General features: G+C 36.1%; 2 protein-coding genes across 4 annotated transcripts in view; one reads left to right on the top strand and one right to left on the bottom strand.

The window, feature by feature from the left end:
• The window catches only part of LOC117205459 (sodium/potassium-transporting ATPase subunit alpha), a 172,686-nt gene that overhangs the window by 55,488 nt on the left and 101,981 nt on the right, over positions 1–15,217 (top strand). The window lies entirely within an intron of this gene.
• LOC117205463 (aspartic acid-rich protein) lies at positions 700–6,087 on the bottom strand. The gene is made up of 2 exons (XM_033443885.1): positions 5,601–6,087; positions 700–911 (listed from the first exon to the last, which is right to left on the bottom strand). The coding sequence occupies exons 1-2, from the start codon at positions 5,733–5,735 to the stop codon at positions 876–878; spliced, it is 171 nt and encodes a 56-aa protein (XP_033299776.1). The 5' UTR covers positions 5,736–6,087; the 3' UTR covers positions 700–875.

The raw sequence follows: 15,217 nt of genomic DNA, 5'->3' as shown, positions 1-15,217 counted from the left end.
GAAGTAGACGACATTTTGAAGCTAGAAACTGGTACCGTGTGTACCAGGACTGAATTAAACAAACAGAAATGAAAAAGATTCGAAAAATACACGATCCTTTAAAGTTAGAGAAATTTGGGTTCCGCGATCAGTCGAGCAAATAAAGATCGAAGTAAACGAAAATAACAGAAAACCACACAATGTAGAGAGATCTTTTATGATTAGAAACGTTATGGTCCCACGTGTGTCCAAATAATTAAATGATAAAACAAAGATAAAAAGGACTAAAAAAAAAAAAAAAAAAGAAATAGACGATCTTTTAATGCCGGACACGTTGAAACTCCGCGTGTCCCATGAAGATGGAATATTTAAACGAAAATTAGAAAAAAAAAAGAAATTAGAAAAATACCTACTGCGTTCAAGTTCGAAACGTAATGGTAGCGCGTGTACCGGAAGCAGGTGCTTCGGCATGCAGGAAGGCGCAAGGTGAGGTCGATCAACTTGGCAGAGACGCGTCATCGAGAAGTTGCACGGCCTCGTGGCGTTGAAATAGCAAAGAGGGAAGGAGAGGCTGTCGATAGTATCCAATAACTGGCCGACGCTATCGCGTCGCCTGAGACCGCCAGTCGCCGGTTTTCCGGTTCTAACTGGATAGAAATCGCCGGGACGCCGTTCATTGTTCCTGAATGACTGGTCGAAACGGAACTTTGGCATCGTGGTTCACGTGGGCGACACACGCCGCCTGTGCCTCCTGCCGCTTTCATTCACACCACACCTTTTTTTGCTGCGTTTTCAACGCCGGTTTTCCTTCCACTTTTCGTTCTCAGTGTTTCATATTAATCGCGTACGACGAAGCAACTCTTCTCGTTAAATGCGAGTGGACGTTTAAGTGATATTCAAATATAGCGGCATTTGGAGAAAGATGGATAATTCTGCAAATTATAATGATTTTTTTCGACCTTACGTTTTAACCTTTTGCTTGTCGACTATTTTTATTATATACAGTTTCATAGTGGAATTAAAAAAAAAAAAGATAAGATTCGTGGAATTATTTGAAAATTTTCTTGCATTTGATTTTAATCCTTCGCACTTGGAAAGATCCTCACGACACGCAGCTTCGTAACGAGTCTGTTCGAAATTGCGAATTTTGTTCCGAGAAGAGAACGTTACGAAACGTGTGTTTTATTTGTGACATACATTTCTTTCCAAGTTTTTATTTTTATCGGTGATAATAGTATAGAAACAATTTAGTATATTTTTAGTATAGAAACAAAATAGAAAAAACATTGAAATTTGTTTTTCTGGTTTGGGTGGAAAATCTTCACCTGATCGTAAGGTATTGCTGCGATCGACCATTTTTGAAGGATATTTAATAACGCAAGGAAGCGATTTCCAGTCGAATTTCTAGTTAACTAGTAAATCAGCGTAGGAATTTGTCGACGAACGTTGCATTTCCCAAAAAATGCAGACTCATCGATTCTTGATAAAGCCACGTCAACTTTTATTATGTTTCCGCTTGGATTTTTGATGCGAAGCCAGAAGCGACAGCGTATTTTTTACTTGCCATTTAACGCAAGATCCGTTTATACACTTTTTGGCAGAGTTATTGGGCGGAATTAGTTTCAAGAATTACGTTTGACAATTTCTCACGAGGCATTTCCAACGTGTTATCGTTCCCAAGCGGCTGATTTATATTTGTAACAGAGAATGCAGAAAGTGCAAATGTGTAAGGTCAATAATTTTGGGCAAGCGAAATCGCGCAATTCTTAGCTGAATCGAGCAACAAGCTAATTGAAGAATAGTTACGACTGTGTAATTGAGCAATGACAATCAATTTTTATTGAATAAAATTTCACTTTAATAAAATTCAATTTCATATGATAAAAATTCAGTTTAATATAATTATAGAAATTAAATGTACTGAAATGAATCGTTCTAAAATTAAAAAAAAAAAGTATTAATCAACTAAACGCGATAAACATATCTGTTTTCGCAAGGACTGATATCACAAAAATATAAAGCAAATCTGTTATTCATAAACAGAGTAAATAAAGTAAACTCCTTTGCTCGTAGTTCAAGGCGAATTTTGTTTTAAAAACGTCGAGTAATGTGGTTCTAATTCGAACCAGAAATGAATAACTTTTAATCAAACAATCAAGAGATAAAAGCAATAAAGACAGATAACGAAGTATCTTATCTGTTGATCTATATAATGAAAAAAGCACGATAATCTCGACGCCGTGAAGTTTCACAACATTAACGTAACAACGGCGCGACATAACAAAAATCAGTCGATTAGATAAAGCTGGGGCATTTTCATTTCGCGATACGTTTATCTAGAAAGCCAGCCACTCATGAGTCTCTTGGGACATTAGCGCCAAACAAGTTGAAAATAATATTCTGATGGGATAGGTGCAATCAGCTCGAAATTTTCAGTTCAGAGGCCACGAAAATTTGTGAGCCATAATACGCGAGGCAAACTGACCGTGAGAAACGAATCCTCCGTGGAAACGCGCCTCTAAAATTCCATGGCGGCTTGTTGCTCGTAAATTTACCTTCTCTCTTTTTCTAAATCTAACGAATGTCACATGAATTACATTTATCAAAAATATTTTCCAAATCGATGAAACGCGAAGTGTTGTGAATTCTTGAAGTATTTTTATTATCGCGATTTGTTACGCTTTCAGCACGTCTCAACTTCGCTTTTCGCAAACCTTTTAATTTTATTATCTTGGTACATGACTAGTGTCCGACGTTCTAAAGAATTCACTGGATTACTTCCGTTTAGTGTATTCGTTGCAAAAGGATGCGATACAAGTGATGATAATAAATATCGGACGAAATGTTGAAAAATATTTGTAACATCATGACGATTCAGTATTTTTTAATTAATGGATTCTGAAAAGTTTATATTTCTATGATACTTTGTTAATTTAAATGAAGTAATACCGGAGAGCATTATCGAAATTATTTCTCGTATTCATGGAGATTATGCTAGGATTTTACTCCTTAATCCCTCGATTCGGAAACGTTGCTGCCGATAATTAGGAAATTCAATTCTCCATGAAAATTACTTCCTTGTGATCCACAGGCTTTAACTATATACTCTCCATATTCCACCGTTATTTGAATAATTCCAAAAATCTTGTATGCCAAAATCTTATACCTAAATATACGGTTAATATCCAACCCTATTTACCTAATATGTATTACAATTCTACATGTATCAACCACTGAATCAACTGTAGCACCTTCCTAATCTGAATATACCTATTACTAGAAACCAATAAAACTGTATTTCAACAATCCTATCTCTGCATCACACCTCTAATCCGGTAGATCGCGATCGAACGCAACCCCCATTTACCCCCCATTTCCCAAATCTAATTTGTCCTAGCATTTAGTATTAATTAAATCCATGATAAAGATATAGCTATAATACACCCTACACGTTACTGCAATATTTGATACCAATGTCAAAAATCCTCTACCTAAATATATAGGGTAGAAACTTAATACCTAATTCATATTATAATTCTGTTAGACTTTTCTACTGTATTTTCCCCCAAATTTAATTTGTCCTGGCATTTAGCATTAATTTAATCCATGATAAATGTGGGATGGTGTGACGTTAGCGAAAGACGTGGCTGATTGTTTATAAACGTTGTTAAGATATGTTAATGTCGTCAAGGAGTGTTGTGAGCGTTACCAAGGTTTGTTACAGTAATGGTAATGCTGTCAGAGTTGAATTAATCGTGATCGAGAGAAGTTCATCGTGTTGCTGTGACGTAGAAATAGTGTTAAGCGAATTCGTAAAGTGCGATATTATGTTCAATTTTGTGAGAGTGTTACAATATTGTGTTTATCATACTGTTTTTTCTGTTAATTTATAATAAACATTCCTACATAAAGATATAGGTATGATATACTCTACACGTCATTGCAATATTTGATACTAATGTCAAAAATCTTCTAAAATATATAAAAAATACCTGAATAAGAAGAACAAAAACTTGATACATAATCTACATTGTAATTCTACTGTACTTTTCTACTATGCCTTTCTTCCAAATCTAATTTGTCCTAGCATCTAGTATTGATTTAATCCATAAAGATATAGGTATAATACACCCTACACGTTACTGCAATATTTGATACCAATGTCAAAAATCTTCTAAAATATATAAAAAATATCTGAATAAGTAGAACAAAAACTTGATACATAATCTACATTGTAATTCTACTGTGCTTGTCTACTACGCCTTCTTTCCAAATCCAATTTGTCCTAGCATTTAGTATTAATTAAATCCGTGATAAAGATATAGCTATAATACACCCTGCACGTCACTGCAATATTTGATACCAATGTCAAAGATCCTCTACCTAAATATATAGGGTAGAAACTTAATACCTAATTCATATTATAATTCTGTTAGACTTTTCTACTGCATTTTCCCCCAAATTTAATTTGTCCTGGCATTTAGCATTAATTTAATCCATGATAAAGATATACCTTTGATATATTCTGCACGTCATGGCAATATTTGATACCAATGTCAAAAATCTTCTATTATATATAAAAAATACCTGAATAAGTAGAACAAAAACTTGATACATAATCTACATTGTAATTCTACTGTACTTTTCTACTATACCTTTTTTCCAAATTTAATTTGTCCTGGCATTTAGCATTAATTAAATCCATGATAAAGATATAGCTATAATACACCCTACACGTTACTGCAATATTTGATACCAATGTCAAAAATCTTCTAAAATACATAAAAAATACCTGAATAAGTAGAACAAAAACTTGATACATAATCTACATTGTAATTCTACTGTGCTTTTCTACTATGCCTTTTTTCCAAATCTAATTTGTCCTAGCATCTAGTATTAATTTAATCCATAAAGATATAGGTATAATACACCCTACACGTCACTGCAATATTTGATACCAATGTCAAAAATCCTCTACCTAAATATATAGGGTAGAAACTTAATACCTAATTCATATTATAATTCTGTTAGACTTTTCTACTGTATTTCCCCCCAAATTTAGTTTGTCACATTTAACATTAATTTAATCCACGGTAAAGATATAGTTACAGTATACCCTACACGTCACTGCAATATTTGATACCAATGTCAAAAATTGTCTACCTAAATATATAGAATAGAAGCCTAATACCTAACTCATATAATTCTATTAAACTTTTCTACTGTACCTTTTGCCCCAAATTTAGTTTGTCACATTTAACATTAATTTAATCCACAATAAAGATATAGCTAGAGTATAGCCTAGATGTCGTTTCAAATGTTTGCTACCAGTGCCAAAAATCCTCTACCTAGATGCTCAAATACCTTCTCTACCTAAATAAAATAGAAGCTTCACACCTAACCCATCTAATAATTATACTATATCGTTTCAACAAACTCCACCATCCTCCAAATCGCGATACCAAAAAACCAAAAACCTACGTCTTCACATCCTCGATCCTTCCTGCGAGTCACGATCGAACTCAATTCTGTAGAACCTACTACCACCACCTTAACTATTAACAAAATACCCTCATCCGTTCCCAAATCCTCTCCCACTCCTAATAAAAACATCGTCTCACCATAGTGTGCGTTCCACAATGCGTTCCATCATCATCCTCATCCTCATCATCATCACCATCATCATCATCATCATCATCATCATCATCATCATCATCATCATCACCATGTACCACCACCACCATCACCATCGTCATCGCCGCCACCAGCTTCTCTCCATCTTGCTCGTCCTCCACGGCGCTGCATCTTCTTCGCTGTCGTCTCTCGATTCTCGACGCGGACACGTCGTATCCGTGCCGCACGGGAATAAGAAATTAGCTCGTGGGATGTGAACACGAACACGCACACGCACAATGGAAAACACAAGCACAGGCACACGTACACACGGTGAAACACGCATAAAGTCGACGTGTCGAGTCGTGGTCACAGGACGCGCGTCAAGATATCGGTCTCGATTGAGGAAGTCGAGGATAAAAGGAGTGAACCTTATCGTCGGCTGGTCGGCCATTCAATAATTGCCGAGGCGCTAATCGAGCCATCCTAACCGGGACCTAGTCGGTTTACCGGTTCGAACCGGTGCGGACGAGCCACCGAGTCGACGATTCGGTGAATGGCGAGCTCAAACCAGAAAGAACCGGACGCGTCATTCACCGCTGGTGGAAGAGGAAGGAACGGAGTACTACACACGAGTCGATGCTTTTAGACTTTACACGCGTTCCACGATCGTGCTCAACAGCTGCACAGACCTCTTCGACCTCAGCCGCGTTCAACGCTTTGTTTACAAACAGAGAGAATGGAGAACGGAACGCGCGAGAGGAATTGGCGCGAAATTTGAAAGAGCTGAGCGCGGCGCGACGGAGCGGGTTGGTATGAAGGTGTTTGAGGGTCAGGCATTCTTCCTCGTTTTATTTTCTTTCTAAGATTCGTTGCATTCGTAATTAATGGTTGAGTCTCTTTCTACTTCTTCTTCTTCTTCTGTTTTTTGTTTTGTGAAGGTTTGGATTCGTTCTGAAGATTTTCGAGTGGGGTTGATCGGTAGTTATGTTAAATTATAAAAAGTTTGATGCATTCGTAATTAATGTTTGAGGATCAGGGGTTCTTCTTCTTTTCTTTTCCTTTCTTTCTTTTGTTTTTTATTTTGTAGAGATTTAGATTCATTCTGAAGATTTTGGAGTAGGGTTGATCGAGGGTTAGGACTAAAATGTAAAGTTCAGAGATTAGGGATTTTTCTTTTTTTATCAAAAATCTGTATTCTGAAGATTTTGGAGTAAGGTTGATTGGAAGTCAGAATGGAAATAAATTTGTTATATTCACGGAAACCATAATTGATGTCTATTTAATAACAGATAGAATTAGTTTCTCTGGAGTAAGTCTGATCTTGCATATGTGTATGCATATATCACAATCATGTATTAATTCAATAAATATACACTTTCATTTTAACATTAATTTTACAAACAGGTATTTAAAATGTACTCATAAGTAATGAAGCTTAAGCAATCACTCGAGGAAGAAACGAAAAAATGTCGACCAGTATGCAAAGCATGAACCTTAAATAGCTTTAGGTAACTAAATCACCGGGTATACAAATAGCGCATGCAACTTAAGTTATCCGAGATAAGTTATCTGCACCATGATAGTCGGTGTTTGAAAGATGATTAAGCGATCGTTTACGTTCACCTTGCTCGATTGACAAATATGTTCCATGAGGCGATGTTTCATTAACGAAGCTATGGCGCTAAAGCAATTTTATCGGCCTTTTTTCCAAGAACTTTCTTGCTCGTTCGACGATCGTTTATCTTCCTGTCCGATTAAACAAAGCATTTCGAAAGGTTCGCATTTCTCCTCTGAATAAAACTTTGCTTGCCGAAGAATCTATGCTATCACCTGTTCGATGATAAAAAACAAGATTCATCTGCTTGTTATTTTATTTTCACTTGGTTCTTCGTCAGCGAGATTCAGTTCAGAAAGCGTTCTTTTCTCGTAGGATTTTGGGATACGTTTAAAACACGACATATTCATAAGAGGATCCCTCAATTTTTTGAACCATTGCATATTATCGAGACGAATTATACCCACCTAAGCGATAGTGTGACAGCGACCATACTCAAATCTACGCCATTCCACGCTACCTGACAATGAATCCTTAGACTCTGACCTTACCTTTGGTAAACACCAAACTTTCCTCATCACGTAGGGCACTGAGAATCCTCTCCTTGTCCCTCAACTTCTCAAACTCAACATATAAAACTGCGAGCATTCGACCACGAGACTAGTCTTGGGTACAGTCCTGGCCGCGATTTGAACAACTATTTTAATACTTTGTAATTTCGCTACTTCATCGCAATATTGTACTTAACCACTTTTGTAAATAAAAGCATATAAAAATATAAAAGGACAGTCGAGTCAAGCTATTGTTCAGCTCTTCCCTTTTCATCACGAATTTTACGTGACAGTAGCATCGACGATGACGTCAGGAACGCTTCGTCAGAAATCGATTCGACGAAAACCAAACCTACGAACATTTCATTCGTTAAACATCAAATTAATTAAATTAAACGTCAAATAATCTGGTCCTCTCTTCTGTTATGTTCTCTTCCTCTGTAACAAACAGCAGATAAATAAAATGAACAAACGAGTGAACATTTGCATGTTCAACATTTTGTCACAACGTTGATTCTAATTAAACGCTTCGTCAACGTTAATTCGTTTTCGTTTAAATCAACGTTAAAGAATGCAAGAAAGACATTTTCCCTGTTTGTTACGCAGCGGCGTTTCATCCAAAAACAAAGGAGTTTTTCTCGAGTCGAAACGATTTCAACGGTCGAATATGACATCGTAAAGAGGAGAACGAAGACCCGCGGAATCCTGGCACGCGATCCTTTGTGTCGATTCGTAAATCCATCGTCGCGACCATTTCCACTGTCGGGCTATCGAAGCGGCAAAAAAGGATGAAATGGTTGGTCTGGGCCAAACTGCGAGACTGAAGCCCCATTACTTCGCTATTATCTGCCGCAGAATGCTCATCCCTCTTCGCCACGGTGCCCCGTAATTCTCTTGGTCTGCTTTTTACCTCGTTTCTAATTCCGTCATTTTCCACGTTCCGCTTTAATTCCCGATTTCGCCTTTTTCCCTTTTTCCAATGGATTCATGACCGGAAAAATATGAGAAATATTAGATTGTGCGAAAAGTTTCTTTCGTTTCATAAGAAAATAATAGACGCATAATGTTCTTTGTTTTATATTAGTTTATTGAATTGTGCACGAAATATAACGAAATGGATCATAATTCAATATATAATAATTCAATTCTAATTCAATAAAATAATATAAAACAGAAATCGTTGCTCATCTGTTATCACCTTATGAAACGAAAGAAACTTTTCGGACAACCTAATAACAGTTGTAGCAATACGAACAGGATTCGATTTTATATTTTTGTTGCATTTTATACACACGGTATGTATTTTCGATCTTCGCTATTTATTTTATGCTCTTCGTTCCCTCGTAGAGTGAACTGCCGATAATACGCGGAAGAACGTAGAAGACGAAATGATCAAAGAATATTTTGTACACGTAGAATCCATTTCGAGCACGATGTTGCATAAACACGAGAATTCAGAATTATTTGAATAATTAGCAGAGACAGTAGTGACGTTAAAAATACATTCGCTCGTGTGTATACATCATTCATAAAATAAATGTATTATTCGTTATTGAAATCCATTATCAATTATCGGGAGAAAAGCGAATAATAGCGGAGCGTTATAATTAGGTCGCTGCATATGAAATGTTATTTCAATGCGAATCGAATTTGACCGAGGGGAATTATAGACAGGGCAAGATTTGCAAAATTTCTCCAAAATGATACAATTTAATTAAATCCTAGTAAAAACTACATATTCGTAGGTATAATTAAATATACGACGTCTTTGTTTCTTTTTTTTTTCTTTCCCCTCAAAAAGCTATGTGTTCCCAGAGTTTTATCGGACGAAGTCATATTTCATACTTTTTATCAAAATCATAAGTCACACGATCGAATATCTTGACATTGTTTGACTAGATAATTTACATAGTTATCGAGCATTAACTCACAAATGTATGTTGCACCTTTTCTGAACGGCCAGACCGCGCCTTTAAATTTCCTTAGAAAAGAAAGAAGGAAAAATTAGTCACGTCGTTACGGTGATTTTTCGACGATTTCCATTCATCGGATTAATTCGCAAAGTACATCGATTCCCAGAGGCACTTGCCATCTTCGTAATATGTCCGCGATTTTACACCGTACGACTTTCAGTTAAATTATTATGACGCACGAGCATTGAAAGCTCAGGAGAATCAAATGGTGTTAATTATGTATGCAATTTGTACGCAAATGACATTATTCTGGGAACCAGGAAAAAGCAGTTTTCAATTGATTTAACTAATCTATTGCCTGTTAATCAGGTGGCAATTGCGGGCTGATTTTAAAATTGTCTGCTATTTTGTTACTGTAATTTCAGATGTATTACCTTATATAATTTTTTATTGAATTTATTTCGTGAAATCGGATGGATAACTAAGTGTCACCATGTTAAAAGCACCAAGTCTCTCAAGACGATTGGCTGATCGTTTTTTTTTTACAAGTACTAAGAATGAAAAAAAAAGTTTAAACTACGAAATTATTAAATTTCGCCATTGAAATTTTACGTTACTAATTTTTAGCAATCAAAAGTGATTAAATCACTAACCTTTACGAACCAAATTTGACAAAATCAACGTAGACATTCATTGAAATGCAAGCACGACTATATGTATATATGTATTTATGTATATATATTTTATTTTCAACATGTCAATTTAATTATAACTATTTAATCGTTTCGTTATAATCGTCAAATTATTTAATTATTCAATATTCAGTTATTTAATTATTTAACTGCAACACAAATATGCTACTACTCAGTACACGTTAAAGCTGAAACTTATCCCAGTGTTAATACTTCGTTCTCTTAATTTTTTCACGCAAACGGTTAATTAACACGAGCTTGCAAATGAACCTTGACAGGTATACAGCAATTTGCTCTGTTTGTCGTAGCCATGAAAGGCTGCCAACCACTTTGCTACCGTCAATAAAATATATAAACGTATGAACGATAACGTCGACGATTCATAAATAGGATCCAAAGGATCCAATCGAGATAGTTTCCTCTAACATCATTTTCTATCTCTCTTTCTCTCTCTCTCTCTCTCCCTCTCTCTTTCTTTTCTACTTTCAAACGAACAATTTCAAACATACTTCAGACATCGTTGGTGATCGAATTCGTAGAGGAGGAAGTTTTACTCGCAAACTGAACTCTGTGTACTCGCGCGGTTCCCCTCTGTTCTTCAGTCCTCCATGAAATCGTTCCTCATTCTTCATACGATCGAGGAATAAAACTTTCGTGATCGATGGAGACCATCTTGTCGAGATAGTCTCGAGATAGACTAGAGAGTATTCGCTATTGAATCGTACAGATCAGTTGAAGGCACAGTGACGTTAATTAGATCGTTTTATCGAACTCTTTCTGATCCTAAATTTGCTTAAAGGTTCATTTAATTTGTCTTGGTACATAACGTGGATATTTAAGTTGGAAGCGGTAGTTTTGATGAAATCTATTTGGAAGTGATAATTTTGTGGGTCTTCGTACGTTACGATCGGAATAATTTATTTCGTTATAGTAGAGTTTATTATCGGTTAGGTCGCATAGATGCAAATCTATTTGATTTTGTAATGTTGCGTAACTTGGAAATGGTAATTTTCATTCGGAATTTATTTGCAAATGACTATTTTATGCGTTTTCATTGGAATAATTTATTTCGCTATAATATCGTTGTGTTGTTATTGCTTCAGAAATGTTTACACAGATTCATATTTTCATGAATAAAATTAAGGGAATATGGAATTTGAATAAAAGTATACTACATGCTAAGATTGATTTAGAAAGATCGTAACGTGTCTTTTGTTTAGGATATTTTATACAGAATGTATTTTAGTAGACTGCAAAGTATGTTTTAGGGATTAGGTGTAGATAGTTCAGATCAGCCCACATTTGAGAATACCTTGTTGTAAAATTGTAAGGAGCAAGCGAATCGTTCTTGATGATTCTTGTTAATAATTATTGTTGTAAATCTTCATAATTGTTAACGTGCCTACATTGTTCGTCATAGACGAATTTAAATATTTAACATTCGAACGCTTCACATTTAAATTAACATTAACGTAGAATGTGTGCAGCCAAATATAATGTTGAATCTTACTTGACACAGAGCTACAAAAGGATTGGTTCAAACCATGACCTACCTCGTACATTCCCAAAGTGTATACCCAACTAATATTCGAATCGCGTCAAATATTACCATTCAGTATTCAATCGAGATCGAAGGTCTCTTCACAATGATTTCCATTTAGCTCCTCTCAGATGTACACATGTGGAATCAAGCACCATTACCATTTTCGAGTCTCAGCTGCTCAAAACTTGCGAAGAGTTAACCTAAGGCACGATATAGTAGCATTACCATTTTCGAGTCTTAGCTGCTCAAAATACTCGAAGCCTTAACTTAAAATACGATATAGTAGCATTACCATTTTTGAGTCTCGGCTGCTCAAAACTTGGGAAGAGTTAACTTAAGGCACGATATAGTAGCATTACCATTTTCGAGTCTCAGTTGCTCAAAATTCGCGATGCCTTAACTCAAGGCATGATATAGTACCATTACCATTTTCGAGTCTTAGCTGCTCAAAATATTCGAAGCCTTAACTTAAAACACGATATAGTAGCATTACCATTTTTGAGTCTCAGTTGCTCAAAATTTGCAAAGCCTTAAATCAAGGCATGATATAGTAGCATTACCATTTTCGAGTCTCAGTTGCTCAAAATTCGCGAAGCCTTAACTCAAGGCATGATATAGTAGCATTACCATTTTCGAGTCTTAGCTGCTCAAAACTTGCGAAGCTCTAACCTAAGGCACGATATAGTAGCATTACCATTTTCGAGTCTCAGCTGCTCAAAACTTGCGAAGAGTTAACCTAAGGCACGATATAGTAGCATTACCATTTTCGAGTCTCAGCTGCTCAAAACTTGCGAAGAGTTAACCTAAGGCACGATATAGTAGCATTACCATTTTCGAGTCTCAGCTGCTCAAAACTTGGGAAGAGTTAACTTAAGGCACAATATAGTAGCATTACCATTTTCGAGTCTCAGTTGCTCAAAATTCGCGAAGCCTTAACTCAAGGCACGATATAGTAGTATTACCATTTTCGAGTCTCAGTTGCTCAAAATTCGCGAAGCCTTAACTCAAGGCACGATATAGTAGTATTACCATTTTCGAGTCGCAGTTGCTTAAAATACTCGAAGCCCCAACTTAAGACACGATATAGTAGCATTACCATTTCCGAGTCTCAGCTCATCAAAATGTGAAAAGCCTTAACTCTAACTTAAGGTGTGTTATAGTGCCATCATCATTTTCAGGTGTCAGCCTATAAAAATTTGACAAGCACTAATTTATTAGTCCTAATTTACAATTAAATTACCACTTTCCAGACTCAGTTCATACAAATTTTCGAGACCTAGCCTATGTTATAACGCAGTATCGTTACCATTTATCTGTCTAAGCTCATGAGAATTTCGGAAGCCCTAAACTACTACCCTAAATCCATGGTTCTGTAGACAAGTGAACAAGCTGACAACGTGTGCTCGTTCACAGAGGCAATGGTGCGTGGTACGGGAGGAACTCTCGTACACGTTGCGTCCCGAGATTACGCACACTCGCATATTCACGATGTTGCTCGTACGTGGCCGTACCACGAGCTGATAGTCACGTGCATGGACGAGGCTACGGTACGCGTCGCCATCGACTCACACGTGCACCGTTCAGAAAAATTAACTGTGGGCAGGCAGATCACTCTTTTTCTATGGTAGCGTAATCGTTTCCTGCATTCGTTTCTTCCACCTTTTCCTTTTGTTTCTCGAATTCTTTCATTCATCGATTTAATTACGTTGCTTCGCTTGCTTTCTATATCTAATTTCTCGATAGGGTGATAAATGACGTTGTTGCACGATGTTTAATATTTTTCTTTGTAAAAAAAAGTTTACAGTTGACCGATACCACTCGTTCCTTTGGCAAGGGAAATAATAATTGATAAATAAACGAGTTGCTCGGAAGCCACATTGTCGATATTAGATGAGAAAAATACGATGATATTACAAATACTATTTCTTTTTATATTTCCCTCGGAGTTTGTTGTTATTTACATTATCTTTTTGTAATAAACATAATCGTGCATGCAATTTGTTTTTCAAGGGTCAGAACGTTAATCGCCCACTTATATAACCAAGTTAGGAAATTAATTAGGGCAAAAAGCGAAGTTTGATTAGTTTGGTTCCTGAGAGACTCGATTCACCTATCGATAGAGCGCCTGATGATTTATGAGAAATCTAAATGTGCAAAAATGTACAGAATATATTCGATATTCACATAGTTGTTCTGTAACCGAAATTAATACAGTTCACATGTGAGCTTCTATATATCATTTAACTGTTTAAAGAAAGCAGTTTGTCCGTTTTCTTTGCTTTTCCCATTCCATTCAAGTTGAACAACGGTAGAATAACTCGCTTTCATTCGAGACGCTAGTTCTTTGGGACTGTTTATCGCGAAGTAATTTCAGTAATACATATCTCTTAAAACATTATTGTCGGTGTCATTTTCCTAACTTCCTATCTCTGTCTCTCTCTCTTCTCGGTTCATTTTCTGACGAAAAATAACCAGTTTCGAATTTCACCGACTCAACTAATCTAACATTTACGTAACCGTTTTCAAATGCTAATTTGACGTTTTCAACAACTTTTATCATCAAATGAATATTCTGATCATTCATGGGTCGTATAACGAGGCCGTAACATTTGTTATACATTTTGTTAACATTCTATGGCTATATATAACAGACGATAATTTAGTCTTCCACGTGGTTGATAAATAGTTGATGATATGGCTATTTAAAAGAATTAAAAAACTCGTAGCAAGATCTTTTGTATAGATACAAATATTACGTACCGTTTTCCGAACTTATCTCGCTTTCGCAAAACGTTCTACCACTTTTCTATGAAATTCTTCGATCGCAGAAAATATGGAAAAAAAATACGCTGTTAGTTTTAACACTTAATTTGTTTATTTTCGTCTAACGTACCTACCATAACAGAATAAATCATATTACGCGCAGGACGAGCCTCATAAAAGTATAATCATCATATTATACAATAGTTACATTGTACAATGTCACACAGTGTTGGGAATTTTAAGCAGCGTAACATAGAGATGCGAATGGTTTTTCGAGAGCAGTTGAATTTGGAATTTTAATTTCCGGTAATCCGTTAAAGATGTGGCCCCTTGGAGTCAATTTGCTGGTTGCATGGTAATTTTCGGATAGCTGCAGAGTTTGCCTTGCCGGTGCTCTGTTGAACTCGTAGATATCGTACTGTGATCTTAGTTTACCTAGAAGCGTGTTTGCAACAGTATCAGACTATGTTAACAGACCAATTATTTGAACGCTCTTGAAGCCTTGTACCTTCTGCTACAATTATGTGCATCGAGAAGGTAAAAAGGACGGTAGGTCAACATTTCTGCTACGAACAAATTAAACGTACTCGAGCGAAGGATACTTT

This window comes from Bombus bifarius, unplaced genomic scaffold (assembly GCF_011952205.1).
Source record: "Bombus bifarius isolate JDL3187 unplaced genomic scaffold, Bbif_JDL3187 scf7180000007990, whole genome shotgun sequence".
Lineage (NCBI taxonomy): Eukaryota > Metazoa > Arthropoda > Insecta > Hymenoptera > Apidae > Bombus > Bombus bifarius.
The sequence above is the reverse complement of the archived record's forward strand: the minus strand, read 5'-3'. Positions and strand labels throughout refer to the sequence as shown.